At 49.8% G+C, this 12560-nt stretch overlaps 1 protein-coding gene and 1 pseudogene across 1 annotated transcript; both read left to right on the top strand.

Moving 5' to 3' along the window:
• Positions 1-4080: 4080 nt before the first annotated feature.
• On the top strand, positions 4081-4623 carry LOC132249603 (olfactory receptor 51L1-like; annotated as a pseudogene).
• A 6337-nt stretch (positions 4624-10960) lies between these two features.
• Positions 10961-11911, top strand: LOC102564252 (olfactory receptor 52B2). The gene has a single exon (XM_006259091.2). The coding sequence runs from the start codon at positions 10961-10963 to the stop codon at positions 11909-11911; it is 951 nt and encodes a 316-aa protein (XP_006259153.2).
• Positions 11912-12560: the final 649 nt, after the last annotated feature.

Below are 12560 nucleotides of genomic sequence, written 5' to 3'. Positions count from 1 at the left end.
CCTCTGCCTAGGCTCTCTCGAGCATCTATTAACAACCTTTTACAGAAGCAGGATGTTGGCTGCTGCGATCCCCCTGCATTCGGTTTGGGTGCAATGTCTTGTATCAGGTTTGAGGGTCGTCTTGCATTGAGTTTTCTATGATGGATGTGTCTAGGCTGGTTTGCACAGGGCTGATCCTGCCTCCGGCAGGGATTGGACTCGATGTGACCACCGCCAGCCCCGCTGCTGTGTGATTCCTGCTGGGGCAGAGACCGCCCGGCTGCACGTGATGGGGCATTGATCACTTGCCATCACCCGGGACGATGCTCAGGAGTTCATTAGCAATATCAGCAGTAAAGAGGGTCCTGCCCCATCCCATCCCTGCTCTTGCCATCCTCTGAGCAAGCATCAAAGTAACCCACTACACAGCCTGCTCCATCACTGCAGAGCACTTACCCATCAGTGCATCCCCTCCGTCTTGGCATGAGCCAACTCCATGGAGCAGCAGATCTAGGCAGAGCTTCCCGACCCCGTGTGCAAGGCACCCTGGATATCAGCAGCCAGGCGACTGCAAAGAGAGTCAGCTCCGTGGCCTGGTGCCTGTTTATATGCATGTCCCCAGCTGGGAGCCTTCCTCCCCTGAGCCTGGTCCAGGCAGCAGACATCCCCCAGGCCCCTGGGAGAACCTGCTCCCTGTGCTGAGCCCCCACAGCCAGAGCCCTGGGGTTGGCAGGGTTTGCTGTGCGCACCTGAGAGGCAGCATCCAAAGGCCAACAGGACAGCTCTGGAGCTTGATGCCGCTCCAGGCAGTGTATCTTCCCCTCTCCTGAGCTCAGCAGGGGCAGGGCTGGGGGCACATCCAGGGGTCTGCCTTGGCTTGAGGGTCTAGGGGAGCTGCCTACTCTCTGCACCGTCTCTGACTGTTGGACTGGGATGCATAGCGGGGAAATCCCTCCGTCCTGAACTTCCTGGGAGCTTAGCTGGGGCTGGACCATGCACTGCACAGTCCTGATGGGCCTGTGCAGGAGGGAGGTATAATGCAGTGCTGCATAAGGTTCCTTTCTCAATCTTTGAGGCTGGTTTCCTGCATACCAGAGGCCTGGGGGGGCTGGTGCTGGGACCCCACATGCATTGCAAAGGTGTCTCAGTCCTCTGGGGCATGCTGCAGGATCTCTCATGTTCAGAGATCTCAGCCCCGAGCTGGGAGGATGGTGGGAAAGTCCCCTCCCAGCCCCAGGCAAGCCCAGGGTATTGCCGCCAACTTGAGCAGGACACCATGCTTGGCTGGTTGGGAAGGGGACTGGCTGTTCCCCTGGGAGCCCTGCTCAGCACCCTGGGTCATGCTAAGTACCTGGGGCTCAGTCCCCTGTTTGCATGTCCCAATACTCCTAGTTGATGTCAGTGTAGAAGGAGAGGCAGTGATCCCTCACCACCCTCCTGTGAGAGGTGGGAAACTGAGGCAGGGAGCTTTCAAGGCCAACCCTACCCATTTTGCACCCAGCAGGCAGGCTCTGATGGCCCCATCCCAGCACCCTGGGCACCATGACACCCTCACAGAGAGATTTATCTTCTTCCAACCCATCCTAGGCCACATCCTGTCCCCCTACCCCCTAGCACAGACCTCAAAACCACCCTGTGAGCAGCAGTGCAGCGGTGGAGCTGGGATTAAGGGGATAGCAATGGGGTCAGCCAGGAGACCATGCAATGAGTCCAATAAAGGCTGCTTTCTGCACCCCCAGGTGCTGGGGTAATGCATGGTGCCCTGGGGACCTGCAGTCCCCTCTGATGGCCCTTGGGCTCTGCTGTGGTCACTGTCCCCTTATGGGCTGGATCAGGGTGTGGGATGGGGAGGCTGCAGAGCGCTCACACCTGTGGGGAAGCACTTTTTGCTAAGGGGACATGTCCCAGGCTTGGTCCTTGGCACAGCCAGAAGAGGGTCTGGCCCCATAGAGTCAGACCTGTCCCACCTGCGCTGCTGGCTTCTTCCCAGGTGAACCCACCCCTGCAAGGTGTGCGCACCCAGGGGTGGGGGTATGTCTGGAGTGGGGCAGTCCAGGGTGTGGATTACTGCTTGGAGGAGAATAAACCTTGGAAGAGAATAAATTAGACACTTATGACATCTACAGGGAACTCCCTAAAAAGACCCTCATCATTATCATAAATCCAAGGGGCTTTTGGCATGATTTCTATAGCCCCTCACTACATTTCCATAGGCCCCTACTGCTTTCATCTCCAAAAATGTCTCTAGGATTTTCCCATCGCTGGAGCAGGGGGATGTGAGAGCATCCGACCTGGATTCAGTAATCAGGGGGACTAGTCATAGGTTAAGGCAGCAAAAGACATGCAAAAGAGACTGCATTGCAGCCCCGGAGCTGGGGTCCAGGGTGCAATAGCCCAGCTCTCCCCAGTGCCTGAATGCAGATGAAAGGAGGGCAGGAGCAAACATATAGCACATGCGAGAGAAAGGCAGAAGGAAAGAGACCTGAGAAGCTTGAGGGCTGTTACATGACACAGACTTCTTGGGACTTAGCCTGGGTTTCGGGGCCCTGCTGACTGTATTGTTTTGGACTAATCAATGCTGTTTTTCCATCAGAAGAGCTGTCTGCTTCCCTGCATGGGACTTTGGGTGCTCTCCATCACCTGGACAAGGTAAAGCTCCTCTCTAGGAGTTAAGCCAAGAGGCAGCTCTGCAAAGGGAGCATGGAAAACCAGTGGGGCCAAGTCTGGGAGCCCATCCATGCTAGAAGCTACCCCTGGGCAGGCTTCAGGGGTCCTCCAGGAAACTATACAGAGTGAAGGATCCTAAGCAAATGCTCCTGTATAATATCCAGGGAACAACAAAAAGACGTAAGGAATAGGCAGGGAAAAGGGGGGATCCTAATAGCAACACAAAATCATGTTCCTATTGGGATAACTGAGAGTGGGTGGGGTAGTTGACATGACGAGCTTGCTGTCGTGGATGGGAATGACTTGAACAGGTAAGGGAGATATGGAGGGGGTGCTGCTCTATTTTTTAAGAGACATCCACTCGTTCCAAGGTGCATTACAAAGCAGGAGTTTGGCTTGTTGAAAGCCTCTGGGTCCAAGTACGAGGGGAGAACAGCAGAGGTGTTGACTGTTGGGCGTCTTCTGTAGACCACCGGACCACAGAGAGGATGAGACTTTCTTCAAACAACTAACAGAGGTGTCCCAATTGAAGGATCTGGTACTGATGGGGGAGTGGGAGGTTAATTACCAGGACCTGAGCGGGGCATAGGCAGTCCAGCAAGCTCCTGAGATTTGTTGAGGGATAACGTTTTGATAGAGATGGTGGGTAACCCAACTGGGGTGTGGGGCGGGAATCTTCCCAAAAGCAGACTTGAATAAACTCAAGCAAGTGGTTGGCAAGTCTAAGGAGAAAAGGAGCCCAGGAGAGCTGGCTGTGCTTTGAGGAGGCCCTATACATGACACAACAGCTCTTCTTATAGGAAGGAAGGATACAAGCAGAACAAAAGACAGGCCTGGCTGAACACCGAACTTTTCAATGAGTTGAAACTCAGACAGGAATCCTGCAAAAAAGTGGTCGCTTGGTTGATGGATGAGCAGATCAGTATCCTGTGAGGATGGAGAGAAAAAAAATCATACATGAATGAAGACACAGGTAGCAAAGTTTGGAAAAATACAAGCAGAAAGTACTCTACAGGCATGACAGGAGTAAGAGGACAAGAAAGGAATGGGCAGGTCCCTTAGTGAAGACGGGGGCAATTAAATAAGGGATAAAGAGAGGATAAGACTGAAGTAATCAATGCACTTTCTATTCAATCTTTATGAGTATGATCAAGGAAGAAAGAGGAGCAAGGACTGGGGGAGAAGGAAATAGGCCTGGGTAGGGAAAGGACAGATTGGAGATCCCATAGTGGATCCCATGGTGGATCGTTACTCGGTAGGGTGGGATGAGACGGATCCTAGAAAACACAGGGCAAGAAAAAAAAGGCCTTAAACTGCCAAAAAGGAAATTGAGGTTGGATTTCAGGAAGATGCTGCATGTCCCTGAGCTCTGCTGTGCTGCTCTCCATCCCAGGGCTGCTCTTTGGGCACGGAGGCAGATCTGCGCTGCTCGCCATGGCAGAGCCCAACAGCACTGCCTCCCGGGCACCTTCCTTCCTCCTCCCACTGCCCATCCTTCTAACCAGGCTGCATTTCGACATGTCCAACCAGCTTGCCCACCCCTACTGCTTGCACCCGGACATCATCAAACGTGCCCATTCAGACATAAGAGTCAACGGCATCTTGGGCTCTGCGTGGTGACCTCCACATTGGGATTAGACCTGTTCTTTGTCCGCTTTTCCTACGTCCTCATCCTGAAGACTGTCCTCAGCATCGCGTCCCACCACCCGCTTCGCAAAGACCTGAACACCTGCATCTCCCACATCTGCATCCTCCTGCTGTTCTTCACTCCCATGATCTGCTTGTCCTTGATGCACCGTGTTGGGAAGCATGTTTCCCCCCCAACTCTACATCCTCCTGGCCAGTCTCCACTTCCTGCTCCCTCCCGTGCTCAACCCCATCATCTACAGCATGAAAACCAAAATGATCCAGAGGGGGATCCTGAGCACTTTCCATTGCAGAAGAGGCAAGAAGCCTGGTACACTCGATGCCCTGTAAAGCCTCTGTGACAGCCCTCAGCACCCTTCCTCAACGCATTTTGCCCCTGGGACTTGCAGTATCAAAGTACAGCCCTTAGCTACTTTGGCTGGCAGCAATAGTAGGCTATTACCCTTATTAATGAACACTTATTATCAGGGGACCTGTTTTTTATTTTCTCTATGATTCATGTCCTTTACTTTGATTTTGTACTACTGATATGACACTGTCAAGATAAAAATCAGATAATAATAATAATAATAATAATAATAAAAACAAGTCCCCTCTGATGCTGCTGGTAATGGAGGAGAATAAATTGTCAGGATGAAAAATGGAGAGGTCACAGTGGCTCTAAGAGGAATTCCCTGTAAAGAGATGAGTGGGTGCATTTTACAATGATGGACTCCAAAAAATAAATGTAGGTGCCTTTACTCGTTCTACATGTCTTGTGCTCTCCCTGTTTGGGATTTCATTCAAGAGTTGGTTTGTCACATGTGCATTGCACATCGCAGAAGCACTGGAGTAGAAGGGGGATGCCCAGGGTGGTCCAGGACATGACTAGCAGTGAGAGCCATTGGTAAGATGGTAACCTATCACTTTTAGACCCTTCCTATGAACTACTGATAAGAAGCCACAATCAGGCATGCCTACTTGCAATGAAGTGAATCCATCCCAGTCTGTATGCTAGAAGTGCAACCAGCTCCATTGCCCCAGGTTTTAATTGTTGGGCAGGCCTTGGACAACCACAGAAATAACCACAGACAGGTATGTACATCTGTATGTCAGTCTGCAGACTGATATAAAACACACATGATTAGGCCTAGTGAGGGGCATGTGGACATCAGGTCATCCTTCCTTAGGGCCCCATGAAAATACAGGCACCAGGTCCTCCAATTCTAAGGTTTTTTTTTGGTGATATGTTGCCTGCTACAGTATATAATCCTGCAATTTCAGATTGGAGATCCTTCAGGCTTCTAGGATGAATGCGATGAGATCCTGGCAATTTGTTACAGTTCAGTTGGTTGATTTTATCTAAAACGTTATCTGTTTTCACCTTAGTGTGGGTCAGTTCTGCTGATTTGTGCCTTGGGATGAAAGGTGCTGGTGAGGGAAACTCCCCAACATCATAGAGGCATAGAAAATTCAGGGTGGAAGGGAGCTCAGGAGGTCACATCTAGTCCAACCCCTGCTCAAAACAGGACCAGCCCCAACTACATCATCCCAGCCAAGGCTTTGTCTACCTGGGTCTTCAACACCTGCAAGGATGGAGACTCCACCATGTCTCTGGGTAACCTGTTCCAGTGCTTCACCACCCTCCTCGTGAGAAAGTTTTTCCTAATATCCAACTTCAACTTCCCTTGCTGCAGCTTGAACCCATTGCTCCTTGTCCTGTCATCTGCCCCCACTGAGAACAGCCCAGCTCCATCCTCTTTGCAACCCCCCTGCAGGGAGTTGAAAGCTTCTAGTAAATCTTCCATAGTAAAGACTAAATCAAAGAGCTCTTTAGTTTTTAGCAATGACCTTCTCATCTCTTCACACTTCTTTTGCACTCTGCTCATCCAATGGCCCCATTGAGTCTCTGGCAGGCTTCCTGATTCTAATGCACTTAAAACAATTCAATGAGAGTCCCAGTGATGAACCTCCCTTTTAACATCCATCATCACACGCAGTGTCAGGCTGATATTTTGTCCAATTGCATATCACTAGTAGAGCTGGGATTACATGTTATCCTTCCCAGTCCTTGATCATGTGTATGCATAAGAGATCTAGTCAGGTGCTTGATGAATCTACTTGTAAGGAGACCCGGGACCATCATGCTAAGACCTTTAATGCATACACCTAGATATGGAGGTGTGGAGGCTGCCCAAGACCTACCATGTCTCCCCACTAGACCATTGAGACAGAATCCAAAAGTCACATTGAGTCCAGATGTTCAGTGCCTCAATGATCATAGCTTCTGCAATGGATAAGAACTGCTGCTGCCTGCCTAAAACATCAGCAAGGGTGCATTTCTATCAGGGTGATGTCCCTTAGCCTTCCTCCAGCCAAGGAGTACCCACAAGGCAGTGTCGGCTAAGTTTTTGAGGCATCTTAGACTCTCCTTACTCTGGAGGCTGCAACGTTGTGGTATTTTATAGGAGCTCCCCCACCATGAGTAACCCACTGACAAGCCCTCCCATCAGATGCATCTTACAGTCATACCCAGGACCAGAAAGAGAGAGTACAGTCTAGCTAATGACAGTCAGGCTATTTGTATTGGGGTTCCTGACTCAAGGCTCTTATATTCAAGGAGAGAGTTATTTTAATGTAATTAGTTTCATTGCAATTGTTTCTCATAGTCTATCTTCTCCTTTCCCGATTCCTAGCTCAGCTCTCACTTCCTCACATTTCACGCCAGGCAGGCAGTGGGAATTTCCTTCTCCTGTCTCAGTGGGTTCATTAATGCACAGTAGTCACTGTGCATTTAGTTTAGTACTTGCATGGCTTTTTTTCGGGAAGGTTACTGCACAGTAGCCTAATAACACTGCATGATAATGTATTACCATGGTTTTTTTTTACTGGCACGCTACTCCACAGTGTTATTAGGCTACTATGAAGTAAGCATCCCGTGGAAATGCACTCAGTTTCACCTAAATAGCAAAGGCCGATGAATGTTTAAACCAATATATTCTCTGTGACACAGCTGCCTGCTCAAGGGATCAGGTCCAGGTACCGTCTGAATTGCACATATCCATGGAGGGAAGTGAAAGTAGGACTAGGGACCTGTGGTGCCAGACCCCTAAGCCCCCAGCTCATAAGACAAAGGGCTTGGCTTGTGACTAGGGCTAGAAATGGGTCTTGTGTAGCCTCTCTGTGGGCCCAGATGAAAAGAGCCATATGCCTCTATCAAGGACGCATTTGAAGCCAGTAAATCACATCTCCAACCCCTGCTGTGAAGCACAAGGTAAGGTGATGGTGGCAGTGGTTTTGTGACTCCTATTCCATGCATTGCCAGCCAGGCTCCAGGAAAGGAGTCCAGACTCTAGCTGAGTTAACTCCTTGCTGTACTTCACCACCTGGCTCAGGGTTTAAAATCACACTGACCAGACCCCTCTGCATCCCAGCAGGCTCTGAGTCCCCTATGGGGACTCTCCAATTGGAAACATAAATATCCCCAGCTGCAAAACCGAGTCAGTTCAGATTCCCCACCATCTATTGCTCCCCTTGCATCAGAGAGAGGTTTTCTTCATTCTCAACCAGGGCAGGAGCTGGGTGAGTTGTCTGGGCTCAGGGATAACACGTAGGGTTTTGTAGGGTATGTTTTATTCCCATCATACCATACATATAGGGTTTTGTAGGATTTTTTAAGGTAGGATGGGAACAAAAGGCAGGAGATTTGCAGCCCTGGATGAAGCAGCTTCAAGCCTCAGAGATGGGGAGATGCCACTCACTCAGAGAAGACTTCTCTGGTAGCATTGCTGCTGGGGGAGAGGACACACAGGCTAGGGACAGATGTTCAAAAAGTCCAAGGTGGATTTGATCTAAGTTATGCAGTTTTCTGTAAGTGGCATAGTTTAGATCTGCAAACACAGCGCACATTTGCCCTTTGGTAGCAGGGGGGGAAGTGTTAGACTGGGTTCTGCTATTTTAATCCAGTTTATGTGCACCAGCTTTCTTTTCTGTTATGGGTATAGACCAGTTTCTAATCACTTATATGAGTAAAAGTGCAATGTCTGTACCTGGCTGCAACAAGCATTTCCTGACCTCACAAACCTCCTCATAGCACATAGCCTTTCCATAGGATTGGGACGGTGTTTCTCTGTTTTGTGCAAACACAAGGGGAACATGTTTACACCTCTGGAAAGCATCCCCAGCCCCTTCCAGATGAAGTTGCCAGTGAAGGGAAGGGGATGTGTCTTGCAGTGAAGGCAAAAAGTGGGTGGTAGCATTCATTTCCAGCTTTGCTTCTCATGCAGGAGCTAGGATCTTCTATTGGCCAGCCATGACTCTGCCACTGCCTTGCTATGCAGCCTTGGTCTAGTCATTGACCCTTTCTGTGCCCTATTTTTTTTTTAATTAGACCTTCATTTTTTAAGTACTGCCTGTCATGTTTGCTTTGCTATTTGTTTGGGGAGATGACAGGTGACCGCAGGGGAGACAGCAGAGCACTAGGGACCAGATCTAATAGGATTTGAGTGTGGCTTCAAGAGAAGCAGGTGTTGCCCATCTTTGCATGGGGTTTGGACCAGAGCTAATCTGTTCTCAGTGGGGGCAGATGACAGGACAAGGAGCAATGGGCTCAAGTTGCAGCAAGGAAAGTTGAGGACAAACTTTCTCACTAGGAGGGTGGTGAAGCACTGGAACAGGTTACCCGGAGAGGTGGTGGAGTCTCCATCCTTGGAGACTTTGAAGATCCGGGTAGACAAAGCCTTGGCTGGGATGATGGAGTTGGGGCTGGTCCTGCTTTGAGCAGGGGGTTGGACTAGATGTGACCTCCTGAGGTCCCTTCAGCTCTCATTTTCTAGGATTATGTGATTCTCTGTCTGTAGGTCCCCTCAGCTGATGCAGTCAGTGCATTAGTAGGCTGTTATCTTCTGGCAACCCAGGTGGGTTATGACACTCACCTTGTGTGGGCAGTGATTGGGTCTTATCAGCGAAAGCCCATTCAGAGGCAGGGCATGTCAATGGGTTCAGTGAAAGGCAGGAAAGTCTGAATTACTGCTATGTAACCAGATGTACAGCACTGTCAGGACAGCCAGGCATCTCCAGAGCTGCCTTGTTTCCAAGCACTCACACTTCGGAGGGATGGGACAGCAGCAAAAGCTGCTTCCTCTCACTTTGCACAAGCAGCATCACCTATGCAAACTCTCCAGACAGGGTCTTTCTCCCTTGCAGCCTCTGTGCTGACTGCAGCACAGCATGGATGTACCTGATCTAGCTTCACCTTTGAACAGCCTCAACATCAGCACAGACCAGAGAAACCTGGCTGGGAAGCAAGGAAAGTACTAGGGGAGGTGAGTAAAGTGCTGCTGCACTCATTGTGCTGGCTGGATTGTGCCTTGGAAACACTGGCACTACCCAGCCCTTAAAGGTCATCTATTTTCCCCCTGGCTTCTGCTCCTTCCAGGATCAAGGCATGCGGTTATAAGGGTATAGGTCTCCTCTTCTACAGGGTCTGTAAAGCATCTTGTATTGTTGTTAGCTGGCACTTATTGTGTAATAGCCTTGACAGCCAGTTTTTTAATGATTGGGACCCTCCTGAACATAGGGTAGGGATGCAGGCCCTGCCTTGACGAGGGCACTATCTGTGAGAGTCATACCATATGGGGAAGCAATAGGCAAGAATATGTGAGATTATAGAAACATAGAAAATGAGGGTTGAAGGGACCTCAGGAGGCCATATCTAGTCCAACCTCCTGCTTAAAGCAGGTCCGTCCCTGACTACATCATCCCAGCCAAGGCTTCGTCTACCTGGGTCTTAAAACCTCCAAGGATGGTGAGTCCACAACCTCTCCGGGGAGCCTGTTTCAGTGTTTCACCACCCTCCTAGCAAGAAAGTTTCTTCTAATATCCAACCTCAACTTTCCTTGCTGCAACCTGAGCCCATTGCTCCTTGTCCTCTCATCTGGCCCCACTGAGACCAGTCCAGCTCCATCCTCTTTGCAACCCTCCTGCAAGGAGTCAAAGGCTGCTGTTAAATACCCAGTCTTCTCTTCTCCAGACTAAATCAACCTCGTTCCCTCAGTCTGTCCTTACAAGTCATGTCCCCCAGTCCCCCAAACCATTTTCATTGTCCTCCATTAGATTCTCTCCAATGTGTCCACATCCTTTCTGTAGTGGGGGGTCCACAACTGGACACAGGACTCCAGATGTGGCCTCACCAGTGCTGAATACAGGAGAAAAAATCATTTCCCTCCATCTGCTGTAAACACTCTTACTAATGCAGCCCAGGATGCTGTTAGCCTTCTTGGCAACAAGGACACACTGTTGCTTGGGTGCAATAAAATAAATGGAATAAAATAAATAGCAGCATTGGCTAGGGTGCAGGGGGGCTGGGTGTCAGGACTCCTGGGTTGTGCTCCAAGGTGAAGGGCTAGTTTGCTATGTGAACCAGAGCAAATCAGACATCATCTCTGTGTTGCTCACCCTGGAAAATACATTTATTGCTATTGTATTCAATACAAATGTGCAGGATGGTGCTTCCTCTCCTTGGTGGTAGCGGTGGAGGGTTCAGCAGGTTTTGGAAGTTGCTGTGGGGACCTCAGAGAAAAAGCCCTTATGATCTCCAAAGCAGAAGCTATAAATGCAAGTGATAGCACTGCCTTTATCTGCAGGGAAGGGGATCAACGGGAAGGCAGGCAGGAAACCTCATCACATCATGTCGTCTGCCAATCAAACCAGCTTTCACCCTGCTTCTTTCATTCTGCTCGGCATCCCTGGCATGGAAGACCTGCATTTTTGGATCTCCATCCCCTTCTGCTTGATGTACTTCATCGCCTTGCTGGGAAACTTTACCCTGCTCTTTGTCATCGCCACGGAGCGAAGTCTCCATGAGCCCATGTACCTTTTCCTGGCCATGCTGGCAGTGGCTGACCTCATCTTATCTTCCTCCACGGTGCCCAAAGCCCTGAGCGTGTTCTGGTCCCTTTCCAACAAAATCTCTTTCAACGCCTGCCTCACCCAGATGTTCTTCACCCACATCAGCTTTATCGCGGAGTCCACAATCCTGTTGGCCATGGCGTTCGATCGATACATCGCCATCTGCAACCCGCTGAGATACACGGCCGTGCTCAGGCATTCGGTGATAGCAAAAATAGGGCTGGCTGCCATCGCTAGAAGCTTTTGCGTCATGTTCCCCACCATTTTCCTCCTCCGGAGGTTGCCCTACTGTGGGCACCACATCATGCCGCACACCTACTGTGAGCACATGGGCATTGCCCGATTGGCCTGTGCGGATATTGCTGTCAATATCTGGTATGGCTTCACAACCACGCTTTTATCACCGGGGGTTGATGTTGTGCTTATCGTTGTATCCTACATCCTCATCCTTCGGGCCGTCTTCCGGCTCCCATCCAAAGAGGCCCGTCTCAAGGCTCTCAGTACCTGTGGATCCCACCTCTGTATCATCGTCATGTTCTACTTGCCAGCATTTTTCTCATTTTTCACCCATCGGTTTGGCCATAACATCCCCCATCACATTCACATCCTACTGGCCAACCTCTATGTGCTCCTTCCACCCATGTTGAACCCCATTGTTTATGCAGTAAAGACAAAACTCATTCGGGAAAGAGTGGCCCACATGTTCGTCAAGGCAGCACGGTGGTTCTGAATGGGGTGGTAAGGTATGACCCCTGTTAAAATAAGCCATATGCAAGTCATCTGCACCAGAGCTGGGGAGGAAGTTCAAGAAATGGAAACTTTGCTGTAGGTCATGGGGTTTCTGCCTTGTCTGGGGCTTCAGCAAATGACACTTGCAGCTACCTGACTCATTCCTAAGTCTAAACCCTGGTCTTCAGACAAGAAAATGAATCAGTGGTCACAAATCCAAAGCCCAGTGTAGCCTCACTGGAGCACTGATTCATATATATTGCTCACACAAAGGCTTTGCTAAAGCATTGGCCAAAGCAAACCTGACCAGCAAACCTGACTGATGCATGACCTCCTGATGTAGGCCAGATGTGAACTCCTGCCAGAAGGTGGGAGGGGGAAGATGGCCGTACAAGGTGTAGGCTAGGTCAGTACCTGCATGATAAGACCAGAACAGGTACACTCAGGTCAACGTGTGATGCATGACCACAAGATGGCTTGAGACATTCAATTTACAGATGGGATGCAATGCATAATTTGTTTTGATCATTGTATAAAAGGAAAATTGGAAAGTATGGAAACTTTGTAATGGCCTGGGGGAGCCTGCATGGTGTTGCACCAAATATCACCAACTATCACCAACATAGGTACAGATGCCTTAACTTCTGGGC

Source organism: Alligator mississippiensis, chromosome 1 (genome assembly GCF_030867095.1).
Source record: "Alligator mississippiensis isolate rAllMis1 chromosome 1, rAllMis1, whole genome shotgun sequence".
NCBI classification, from domain to species: domain Eukaryota; kingdom Metazoa; phylum Chordata; order Crocodylia; family Alligatoridae; genus Alligator; species Alligator mississippiensis.
The sequence above is the reverse complement of the archived record's forward strand: the minus strand, read 5'-3'. Positions and strand labels throughout refer to the sequence as shown.

Excerpts from the sequence above, each read along its gene's own strand:
- LOC102564252 (XM_006259091.2), top strand. The coding sequence starts at position 10,961 with ATGTCGTCTGCCAATCAAACCAGCTTTCACCCTGCTTCTTTCATTCTG.